The following is a 12949-nucleotide window of genomic DNA, read 5'->3' on the forward strand; positions in this document are numbered from 1 at the left end:
CCTCTGCCTCTCACAAACAAGTTTCCGTATTAGCCACAACATTCATCTGTTCAATTATTTAATGGCACTTTATTGCGATGTATACCTCGGTACTGAAATTCCTTTTTTGCCTACATTTCAGTAAAATAATTTACTGTAGATAGGCACAATCATACTTAAATACAAGAGTGTAGGAATAGTAAATTACACTGAGACAAGAGTCACCATGTTTCCAGTGCCATTTTGTAGGATTCATGTCATAGTTCCATGCTCCTTTCCAGGCTCTGTTCAACTACATTGCACATAATACTCCAAGCATTGAAATAAACACATTAAATAAAAACATGTCTGAAGAAGGGTCTCGACCCGAAACGTCACTCATTCCTTCTCTCCTGAGATGCTGCCTGACCTGCTGATTTACTCCAGCATTTTGTGAAATAAATACCTTTGAAATAAACACAGTTCAGCCCATCAGTTTCACTGTGTTTGTTAACCTGTCTCTGCCTGTCCTTCCATTGAAATGTACTGGTCATAACCTCTACATTCCCAACAGTTCTTCCATCTTCTGACCAGCTGCTCCAGTTCCAACCCCATTCACTCTAGTTTTAACCTTCCCGAGTAGTACCAGCCAATCTCCCTACAAGGATATTGGTTCCCCACCAATTCAGATACAACTCATACCTCTTGTACAGGCCCCACCTGCCCTGGAACTGAGCCCAGCGACCCATATATCTGAATCCCTCCTCCCTGCTCCAGCTCCTTCACCATATATTCAACTGTATAATCTTACTATTCTTTGCCTCATTAGCACATAGCACTGTGTCCTAATGAAACCCATTCTCATTATTGTGAGCAGAGCTCTTAATGTTAGGTTTAACATGAAATAATTTAGGTTGCATTTTAGAGTCATAGAGTCCTACAGCACAGAAAGAGGCCCTTCGGCCCATCGTGTCCGTGCCGCCCGTTACCAAACACAGTCTAATTTTAATCCCATTTTCCCGCATTTGGACCGTAGCCCTGAATGTTGTAGCATTTCAAGTGCCCATCCAAATGCCTCTTAAACGTTGTGAGTGTTCCCGCCTCCACCACCACCCCAGGCAGTGAGTTCCAGACTCCAACCACCCTCTGGGTGAAAAAGTTCTTTCTCACATCCCCCCGAAACCTCCCTCCCCTTACCCTGTATCTATGTCCCCTCGTTGATGAACCTTCCACCAGTGAAGAAGTTCCCCGCCATCTACCTTATCTATGCCCCTCATGATCTTGTACACCTCGATCATGTCCCCTCTCAGCCTTTTCTGCTCCAGGGAAAACAACCCCAGTCTGCTCAGTCTCTCCTCATAGCCGAGGCCCTTCATCCCTGGCAGCATCCTGGTGAATCTCCTCTGCACCCTCTCCAAAGCTATCACATCCTTTCTATAATGTGGTGACCAGAACTGTACACAATACTCCAGCTGTGGCCTCACCAGCGTTCTGTACAATTCCATCATTACCCCCCTACTTTTATATTCGATGCCCCGGCTAATGAAGGCCAGTAACCCATATGCCTTTTTGACCACCCTGTCCACCTGTCCTGCTGCCTTCAAGGACTTGTGTACCTGTACTCCAAGGTCCCTCTGTACCCCTGTCTTCCCTAGGGTCCTTCCATTCATGGTGTACTCCCTCTCCAAGTTATTTCTGCCAAAGTGCATCACCTCGCACTTTTCAGGATTAAATTCCATCTGCCACTGCTCCGCCCATCTGACCATCTCATCTATATCTTCCTGCAGCTTGCAGATCCCTTCCTCGCTATTCACCACCCCCCCTAACTTTGTGTCATCTGCAAACTTGCTGATCATGCCCTGTACGTTGACATCCAGATCATTAATGTAGATTAAAAACAGTAAGGGCACCGATCCCTGCGGCACCCCACTGGACACCGGCCTCCAGTCACAGAAGCAACCTTCTACCATCACCCTCTGCCTTCTGTCACTAAGCCAGTTTTCTATCCATTTTGCCAAGGTGCCCTGGATCCCATGGGCTCTTACCTTCTTGACTAGTCTCCTGTGTGGGGCCTTGTCAAAAGCCTTACTGAAATCCATGTATACCACATCCACTGCACTACCCCCATCTACCTCCTTGGTCACCCCTTCAAAAAATTCAATCAAGTTAGTCAGACACGACCTTCCATTAACAAAGCCATGTTGACTATCCTTAATTAACCCTCGATCCTCCAAGTGAAGACTGATTCTGTCCCTCAGAATCTTTTCTAGCAGCTTCCCCACCACCGATGTCAGACTCACCGGCCTGTAGTTCCCAGGTTTATCCCTACTGCCCTTTTTAAATAATGGCACCACATTAGCTATCCTCCAGTCCTCCGGTACATCCCCTGTTGCAAGAGAGGCTCTGAAAATTTGTGCCAGAGCCCCCGCAATCTCCTCCCTTGCCTCTCTCAGCATCCTGGGATACATCTCGTCAGGGCCCGGAGACTTTTAAGCCTGCCAGAGCCTCCAGCACCGCCTCCCTGTCAATAGCAATATGCTCAAGAACATCACAACCCTCCTGCTCCATTTTTAAGTCCGCATCGCCCTCCTCCCTCGTAAAAACAGATGCAAAAAAATCATTTAAAACATCTCCTACATCCTCTGGCTCCACCCACAGCTTTCCACTATGGTCCCTGATGGGCCCCACTCTTTCCCTCGTTATCCTCTTACCCTTGATATACTTATAGAACACTTTGGGATTTTCTTTTATTTTGCCCGCTAGTGCTATCTCATGGCCCCTTTTTGCTCTCCTAATTTCTTTTTTAAGAACCGCCCTACACCTTCTGTATTCCTCTAATGATGCCTGTGCCTTAAGTTCTTTATGCCTTCCAAAAGCCCCCCTTTTTTTCCGAATCAATCCTACTGTATCGTTCGACATCCAAGGTTTTTGGACTTGTTTGTCCCACCCTTAAACTTTAGGGGAACATGCTTCCTCTGTACTTTTTCAATTATTCCTTTGAATGACTCCCACTGTTCTGATGCGGTCCTTCCCACGAGAAGCTGATCCCAGTCCATCAGGGCCAACTTCAGCCTTATCAGATTAAAATCGGCCTTGCCCCAATTTAGAAATTTTCCCTCTGGTCTCTCTTTATCCTTTTCCATTACCACCTTAAATATCACTGAATTGTGATCACTGTCACCAAAGTGCTCTGCTACTGACACTTCAGCCACCTGTCCGGCCTCATTTCCCAAGATTAAGTCCAATACCGCCCCCTCCCTTGTTGGACTTTCAACATATTGGCTCAAAAAGCCCTCCTGGATGACCCTTAGGAACTGCACCCTCTGGGCCCTTGACACTTTGGCTATCCCAATCAATATTCGGGAAGTTGAAATCCCCTACTATTACTACCCTGTTGTTTTCACACACCCCCGAGATTTGCCTACAAATATGTTCTTCTATTTCCCTCTGACTGTTTGGGGGTCTGTAGTATACACCCAGTAAGGTGCATGCCCCTTTTCTATTTCTCAATTCCACCCAAATAGCCTCATTTGAGGAACCCGCTAATATGTCATCCCTTCTTACAGCAGAAATAGATTCTTTGATTAATACTGCAACACGCCCTCCCCTTTTTCCCTGCTCTCTGTCTCTCCTGAAGATTCTATATCCTGGAATATTGAGCTGCCAGTCCTGCCCTTCCTTCAACCATGTTTCCGTAATGGCAACAATGTCGTACTCCCATGTGTTCAGTAACACCTTCAATTCATCCCCCTTGCTTCCAATACTCCTTGCATTCAAATAAATGCCGTTCAGACTTGCCCTACCCCATTGTGCTGGGGCATTCTTGTTCTGCCTCCCAATCTGACCAGTTTTTTCCTCTATATTTAACTTCTCCTCACCCCCTATACTAGCTCCATGCTGTATCCCAACCCCCTGCCAAATTAGTTTAAACCCTCCCCAACAGTGCTAGCATATAAGTGATTCCGCAGCATGTCCAAAGTGTTGGACCTTAAATCGCTGAGCACTTTGCACTTGTATCTGCAGAGGACATTCCTTGAATTTCTAAACCTGATAAAGATCAGCAAGCAGGTTACAGCCTTGTATCTGGGTTAATGTCCACTGCAGAGAGATAAAGTTTCCATTATTCAGAATCAAAGGGACTTTATTGAATTCCATGTGATTATTATTTTTCATTGCAGACTTGAAGGGAAATGTGGTCAGGCAAAAATAGATCACAATTTGCCAAACGGGCAGCACAGTGGCGCAGCGGTAGAGTTGCTGCCTTACAGCGCTTACAGCACCAGAGATCCAGGTTCGATCCCGACTACGGGAGCTGCCTATACAGAGTTTGTACGTTCTCCCCGTGACTGCGTGGATTTTCTCCGCGAACTTCGGTTTCCAAAGACGTACAGGTTTGTAGGTTAATTGGCTTGGTGTTTGTGTAAAAATTGTCCCTAGTGTGTGTTAGCGTGCGTGGGCAGCTGGTCGATGCGGACTCGGTGGGCCAAAAGGCCTGTTTCCACGCTGTATCTCTAAACTGTATCTCTAAACTACTTTGGCAACTGGAATCAAATCAAGATTGTGAATGTTATCCCGATCAGGGAATTATCAGATGGTACAGCATACACAGAGTTTTCAGCACATCTGCCCCAGCTACTTTGCAGCGGAACATTGCAACCCCCATCTCTCTTCCTTTCCACTTAACCCTGCAAATTCTTTTCCCTGTAAGGTTGTGACTAATTCCCTTTCAAAGGATTCTATTGAAGGTACTTCCATGAGCTGTGCATTCCAAATCCTAACTGCTTGTTGGTTTATTAACTGCTTTGTTAACTTGGCCAATGACCCCCAAGGATTTTTGCACAAACACTCCCAGATCGCTCTCTGTTTTTGCAGACTCAGCAAAAATGAAACTATTGCCATATATTATCTCCCCTTTCTTTCCCTAACAAGATGTTTCATCCCTTACATTCCTGCATAAATGTTCACCCGATGTGTGATTTCTGAACTGTTACTCTTCATTGTTTACCACACATCCAAGTTTTGGGTCAATTTCACTTCTCAGCACGAGAGCAGGTGGCGGTCTGAGAGGAACTGCAACTGGACACACTGGCTGCAAATGTACACGTCAGTGATACCTCACTTCACCCCAGTCCCCTACATTTCACAGGAAGACATGCCACTCCACTGACTACTGCTAAATTGCTACTGGCTCAAAGAAAAAAGGAAAGATCTGTACCTACTGTACCTCAGTTTTACTTTAAGAGGTACAACATGCAAACAGGCCCATTGGCTCACCGAGTCCATTGAAAGTCCATTCACACTAATTCTATGTTATCCCACTTTGCATCCACTCCCTACCCACTGGGGCAATTTACAGAGACCAATTAACCTACAAACCCACATGACTTTGAGATGTGGGAGGAAACCACAGCACCTGGAGGAAACCCACGCGATCATGGGGAGATCTAATACTGAGATCTAATAACTGAGCTGCCACTTAATAACTGAGCTGCTTGGTGGATCAATTCAATGAGCAATTAAGTGTGGTCCTAAAGTCGCATGTAGGCAAGACATTAGTACAGTATTAGTACTAGTACAGTGGGTGCATTTGTTAACCTGGTTCATCGTGGTCATTATTCCTAGTGTTATTTTTTTAAACATTCAGGTTATTTAATTAATCAATTTAAATTCACTGTATTAATTGTAATGAATTAAATTATTCAATTTAAATTCACATCAAGGCAAAAGGGAACTGAATCCAGAATAGAATGTGCGCACAGCACAAGGCTGAAACTGGTACATACAAAACTAACCGTAGGACAAGATTACTACTGGTACATACAGTGTTCGCACTGTATTTTCAACTGCTTTGCTCAATGCCATAGTGGGACAGGATTGGGATTGGTGCTATGTAGAGTCACGTATGGAGAAGTAGTGAGACATACAAAATTACTTTTCTTCCAGTCTAAATTTTCGATCATTTGAGATTCTTGCGCCCTGTTATTTTGAACTCCACCTATTCACAAATATAATGTGACAGACTTCTCTTTGCTTATATCAAGATCATTCATAGCAGTACTTCTGACTGGCTATCTCTTGTAGAAACAAGGAAATCCAGATGCTGGCTTAGAAAAAAGACACAATATGCAGGAGTATCTCAGCGGGTCAGGCAGCATCTCTGGGGAACATGGATAGGCGATGTTTCGGGTCTAGACCCTTCTTCAGACTGATTGTGGTGTGGGGGGGGGGGGGGGGGGGAGGTAGGAAGTCTGAAAAAGTGGAGGGGCAGAGCAAAGTGTAGCAAGTGATAGGTGGATTTTTTTATAGCTAGACAAAGGCCAGAGATGAAAAAGACAAAAGGTGTGAGATAAGAATAGAAGAGGTGAAAATTATAATTATAAGCTACTGTTGGGGTGTAAGCTACCACTGGGGTGTAAGCTGCCAGTGGGGTGTAAACTACTGTTGGGGTGTAAGCTACTGTTGGGGTGTAAGCTACTGTTGGGGTGTAAGCTGCTATTGGGGTGTAAGCTACCTTTGGGGTGTAAGCTGCCCAAGTGGAATATGAAGTGCTGGTCCTCCTCTTTGTCTTCTCTTGTTCTTTGTTTGAGACTAACACATCTTTGTTCGTCAGGGTATCATAGTCTGGCCCTGAAGAGGGTCCTGAGGAGGTTTATAAGAATGATCCCAGGAATGAGCGGGTTAACCTATGATGAGCGTTTTACGGCATTGGGCCTGTACTCACTGGAGTTTAGAATTATACAAAAATAGGTGGAGGGGCAGGTAGTGTAGAGAAAACAGGGACTCTGCAGAAGGACTTGGACAGGTTGGGAAAGTGGGCAGAGAAGTGGCAGATGGAATAAAGTGTAGCAAAGTGTGGAGTCATGCATTTTGGTAGTAGGGATAACGGAGTAGACTATTTTCTAAATGGGGAGAGAATCGGAGGTGTAAAAGGATGGGAGTGTTGGTGCAAGTTTCCTAAAAAATTAATCTGCAATTCTAAACCGGTAGTAAGGAAAGTACGAGCATTTATTTCGGGAGGGCTAGAATACAGAAACAGGGATGTAAGGCTGGGGCTCTGTAAGGTCAGGCTGCATTTGGAATATTGTGAGCAATATTGGGCACGATATGTGAGGAAGAATGTGCTGGCTCTGGAGAAGGTCCAGAGGAGGTTTTCAAGAATGAGTGGGTTAACATATGATGAGCGTTTAACAGCACTGCGCCTGTACTCACTGGAGTTTAGAGGAATGAGGGGGATCCTCATTGAAACCTAGAGAATAGTGAAAGGCTTGGATAGAGTGGATGTGGAGAAGATGTTTCCACTGGTAGGAGTTTAAAACTAGAGGTCATTGCCTCAGAATTAAAGGACGTTCTTTTAGGAAGGAGATGAGGAGGAATTTCTTTGGTCAGAGGGTTGTGAATCTGTGGAATTCTTTATCAGTGGATATTTTTAAGGCAGAGATAGATAGATTCTTGATTAGTACGTGTGTCAGAGGTTATGGGGAGAAGCCAGGAGAATGGGGTTAGAAGGAGAGATAGATCGGCCATGATTGAATGGCAAAGTAGGCTTGATGGGCCGAATTGCCTAATTCTGCTCCTTTGACATTATGACCTTGATGGGACCTCATTGAAACATACCGAATAGTGAAAGGCTTGGATAGAGTGGATTTGGAGACGATGCTTCCACTAGAACTAGTCATAGCCTCGGAATTAAAGGACGTTCCTTTAAAAAGGAGATAAGGAGGAATTTCTTTAGTCAGAGGGTGGTGAATCTTTAATTTTGTTTAGAGATACAGCGCGGAAACAGGCCCTTCAATCCCCGTCCGCACAGACCAGCGATCCCCGCACATTAACACTATCCTACACACACTAGGGACAATTTACACATACAACAAGCCAATTAACCTCCATACCTGTATGTCATTGGAGTGTGGGAGGAAACCGAAGATCTCTGAGAAAACCCACGCGGTCACAGGGAGAATATACAAACTCTGTACAGACGGCACCCATAGTCGGGATGGAACCCGGGTCTCCGGCGCTGCAAGTGCTGTAAGGCAGCAACTCTACCGCTGCACCACCGTGGCCGCCCAGAATCTGTGGCATTCTTTGCCACATAAGGCTGTTGAAGGCTAAATCAATGGATATTTTTAAGCAAGAGATAGATAGATTCTTGATTAGTACGGATGTCAGGGGTTATGGGAGAAGGCAGGAGAATAGGGTTAGGAGGGAGAGATAGATCAGCCCTGATTGCATGGTGGAGTAGACTTGATGTGGAGTAGAATGGCCTAATTCTGCTCCTATCACTTATGACCTCATAGTCCTGAGCAACACCTTTGTAAATGCCATCAGTGGACTTGATTTACTTTTTGTGCTCATTTGTCTGAGAGTTGCACATTTCTCTGTTTGGTCTGTAGAGTGTTTGTGAACAGGAGCCTGGCACTCGAGAAGATTAAATGTTTTGGATTCGACATGGACTACACCTTGGCAGGTAGGGACCATCGGCTTTCATATCTTTAACACCACCGATTAAACTTTGTAACATCAGTGACCTATTGGGAGAATGACCTATGGAGACTACGTTGAGGAATAGGGATGAGAAGAGAGCTCAGTGGAGATTCCAAGAGTTTCCCAGCTGCTTTCTTAGTAGGAGTTAAGAGTGTTTTATTATCGTATGCACCGAAATGGAGTAATTAAATTATTTCTTGCAGCAGCACAACGGGTTCATAAACATAGTATTCATTATATAATAAACAACTTATAGAAATATAACATATAGATTCAGGGCAATTTCTTCCCAGATGTTATCAGGCAACTGAACCATCCTATCAGCAACTAGAGAGCAGTCCTGAGCTACTATCTACCTCATTGGAGACCCTTGGACTATCTTTAATTGGACTTTACTGGACTAAACATTATTCCCTTTATCATGTATCTGGCTCATTGTAATTATGTTTAGTATTTCCGCTGACTGATTAGCACGCAACAAAGGCTTTTCACTGTACGTCGGTGCAGGTGACAATAAACTAAGCTGAACTAAGCTGAAAATAAGTTCAACAAATAAAGAAAAACCCAATTTATGCAGGAAAAAAAACAAAGCCTAAATTTCCTAGTGCAATCACGGCAGTTCGTAGTTGGGGGTTTAGTTGGAGTTTGTAGAGTCCAGCAGAGTCTAGAACTGTATCGTCTTAGGATAATGGGATGGTTGTTTAATTTTCAGACGAAGAAAGATTTTCTGTATGTATTAAGTTGCAAATCTTTTAGAATTTTCCACTCCATACAGCTGTGAATGCTTAGTTTGTTGTCTATTAGTTCAAGGCTGGGATTGCAAGATTTCTGTATTGATTCCTGGTGGTGCGTCGTTCAAAGATATGCTCAGCTCTTCAAGCATTTTCTATTTTTATTTAAGAGTTCCAACATCTGCAGTTTCTTCATCTTTTCTGTATCTGGGATGATGTCTTCTGCAGAGAGTTGTTAGATGGGGAAATTGTAGGAAGTAACTAGGTTGAGTAACATTTAAGGGAAAGGTAAAAGACTGGAAACTCCACCACCCCTCAGGTGCCTCAAAGCTCACGAGGCACCTGAAGGCCAAGGTCCAACAACATAAAGCTGGTGGAAAAAACGCAGGAGGTCAAGTGACTTTCTGACTACCATGATGTGCGTGATTGTTTAACACTACGAAGATGATCTGTTGCCCAATCACTCAAACCCCACCTCGCTGAAAGCCACAAATAGAGGAGAGTTTATCATAGATAGTGACTGAGTTAGTACCTGGAGTCATAGAGTGATACAGTGTGGAAACAGGCCCTTCGGCCCAACTTGCCCACACCAGCCAACAATGTCCCAGCTACACTGGTCCGACCTGCCACCTCCCACCTATCCCTCCAAACCTGTTCTATCCATTTACCTGTCTAACTGCTTCTTAAATGGTGGGATAGTCCCAGCCTCAACTACCTCCTCTGGCATCTTGTTCAACACATCCACCACCCTTTGTGTGAAAAAGTCATCCTTCAGATTCCTATTAAATCTTTCCCTGTTGGAAGGAACGCTTTTTGAAGATGTCATATTTGCAGCAACAAATATGGGGGGGGTACAATTTCTGAGTGAGAGTGTACAACATCGACTGTCCCAATGCAATTTACTGAAACCATTTGACATTAGCCACAAGAGAAGGCAGAGGATGGAAAATGGAGGAATGTGAGGAAAGACAGACTCAGAGACTCTGACCCAGACAAAGATAGGTAGTCACACAGAGCCCTGGACCACTCATGCTCATGGAGCTAATGCTCCTATAATTGACATTGGGTATTACATGCGCGCACATAAGCCTCACATGTCACATACGCAACTCTGCCATCCACCGGGTTTGATCCTGACCTCCAGTGCCATCTGTAATATGCTTAAATATTTTCCCTGTGATAGTGTGGGTTTCGCTAGGGTGTTCCAGTTTTCTCCTGTCTCAATGAACCTGCTAGTTTGTAGGTTAATTGGTCACTGTAAATGACCCCTTCTGTAACATATATAACATATAACATATAACAACTACAGCATGGAAACAGGCCTGTCCGGCCCTACCAGTCCACGCCGACCATTCTCCCTGACCTAGTCTCATCTACCTGCACTCAGACCATAACCCTCCAATCCCCTCCTATCCATATACCTATCCAATTTACTCTTAAATAATAAAATCGAGCCAGCCTCCACCACTTCCACCGGAAGCCCATTCCATACAGCCACAACCCTCTGAGTAAAGAAGTTCCCCCTCATGTTACCCCTAAACCTTTGTCCCTCAATTCTGAAGCTATGTCCCCTTGTTGGAATCTTCCCCACTCTCAAAGGGAAAAGCCTACCCACGTCAACTCTGTCCGTCCCTCTCAAAATTTTAAAAACCTCTATCAAGTCCCCCCTCAACCTTCTACGCTCCAAAGAATAAAGACCCAACCTGTTCAACCTCTCTCTGTAGCCTAAGTGCTGAAACCCAGGCAACATTCTAGTAAATCTCCTCTGTACCCTCTCCATTTTGTCGACATCCTTCCTATAATTTGGCGACCAGAACTGCACACCATACTCCAGATTCGGCCTCACCAATGCCCTGTACAATTTCAACATTACATCCCAACTTCTATACTCGATGCTCTGATTTATAAAGGCAAGCATACCAAACGCCTTCTTCACCACCCTATCCACATGAGATTCCACCTTCAGGGAACAATGCACAGTTATTCCCAGATCCCTCTGTTCCACTGCATTCCTCAATTCCCTACCATTTACCCTGTACGTCCTATTTTGATTTGTCCTACCAAAATGCAGCACCTCACACTTATCAGCATTAAACCCCATCTGCCATCTTTCAGCCCACCCTTCCAAAAGGCCCAAGTCTCTCTGTAGACTTTGAAAATCTACCTCACTATTAACTACTCCACCTATCTTAGTATCATCTGCATATTTACTAATCCAATTTGCCACACCATCATCCAGATCATTAATGTAAATGACAAACAACAGTGGACCCAACACAGATCCTTGGGGCACTCCACTAGACACTGGCCTCCAACCTGACATACAATTGTCAACCGTTACCCTCTGGTATCTCCCATTCAGCCATTGTTGAATCCATCTTGCAACCTCACTATTAATACCCAACGATTTAACCTTCTTAATCAACCTTCCATGTGGAACCTTGTCAAATGCCTTACTGAAGTCCATATAGACAACATCCACAGCCTTGCCCTTATCAATTTCCCTGGTAACCTCTTCAAAAAATTCAAGAAGATTAGTCAAACATGACCTTCCAGGCACAAATCCATGTTGACTGTTTCTAATCAGGCCTTGATTATCCAAATAATTATATATATTGTCCCTAAGTATCTTTTCCATTAATTTTCCCACCACAGACGTCAAACTAATAGGTCTATAATTGCTAGGTTTACTTTTAGAACCTTTTTTAAACAAAGGCACAACATGCGCAATGCGCCAATCTTCCGGCACCATCCCTGTTTCTAATGACGTTTGAAATATTTCCGTCATAGCCCCTGCTATTTCTGCACTAACTTCCCTCAATGTCCTAGGGAATATCCTATCAGGACCTGGAGACTTATCCACTTTTATATTCTTCAAAAGTGTCCGTACCTCCTCTTCTTTAATCCTCCTAATTTCCATCACTACTCTACTTGTTTCGCTTACCTCACATAATTCAATATCCTTCTCCTCGGTAAATACCGAAGAAAAGAAATTGTTTAATATCTCCCCCATTTCTTCCGGCTCAGCACATAGCTGTCCACTCTGACTCTCTAATGGACCAATTTTATCCCTCACTATCCTTTTGCTATTGACATATCTGTAGAACCCCTTGGGGTTTACTTTTACATTACTTGCCAAAGCAGCCTCATATCTTTTTTTCGCTGGGTGGCAGGAGAATCAGCTGGGTGGCAGGAGAATCAGCAAGCTGTTAACGGGCATATGAGAGGGAATCGTTTACAGTAAAATAAGATGGAGAAATGGGATTGATTAGCCACATGGCTTCTTCCATGTTGTGAGGAAATATGGGAACTATATCAAAGCAAGCTGCACGAGCTGAAGGTTAACCATTGATTGTATTAAAGTGTCGACAGAATAAATCACTGGCAAGGCACTGATCAGTTGGAAATTTGGGTGGAGAAATGGCAGATGGAGTTTCATCTGCACAAGAAGAGGTATATTTTCGGAGGTCAAACGTAAAAGGAAAGTCTGCAGTAAATGGCGGGACTCTTCGGAGCATTGATGTATCAGGGAATCTTGGGGTTCAAATCAATAGCTCCGTGAAAGAAGCAACATAAGTAGCTAGAATATAAAACATGTTTGGAGCACACTGATCTTTATCATTTGGACCTTTGAAGATAAGACTCATGAAGTGCTGTTGCAGTCTTACAAAACTTGGAAAAGTCCATATTTGAAGTATTGCATGCAGTTCTAGTTGCTGCATTACTGGAAGAATGTGGAGACTTTGGAGAGGGTACAGAAGAATTTACCAGGATATTGC

The 12949-nt window shown here is 44.1% G+C and overlaps 1 protein-coding gene across 1 annotated transcript in view; it reads left to right on the forward strand.

Moving 5' to 3' along the window:
• The window catches only part of LOC144610248 (cytosolic purine 5'-nucleotidase-like), a 163568-nt gene that overhangs the window by 53964 nt on the left and 96655 nt on the right, over window positions 1–12949 (forward strand). The window contains exon 5 of the mRNA XM_078428840.1: window positions 8349–8422. Coding sequence (XP_078284966.1) covers window positions 8349–8422 — 74 coding nt within the window. The remainder of the gene's footprint in view (window positions 1–8348; window positions 8423–12949) is intronic.

Source organism: Rhinoraja longicauda, chromosome 36 (genome assembly GCF_053455715.1).
Source record: "Rhinoraja longicauda isolate Sanriku21f chromosome 36, sRhiLon1.1, whole genome shotgun sequence".
Classification (NCBI taxonomy): Eukaryota; Metazoa; Chordata; class Chondrichthyes; order Rajiformes; family Arhynchobatidae; genus Rhinoraja; species Rhinoraja longicauda.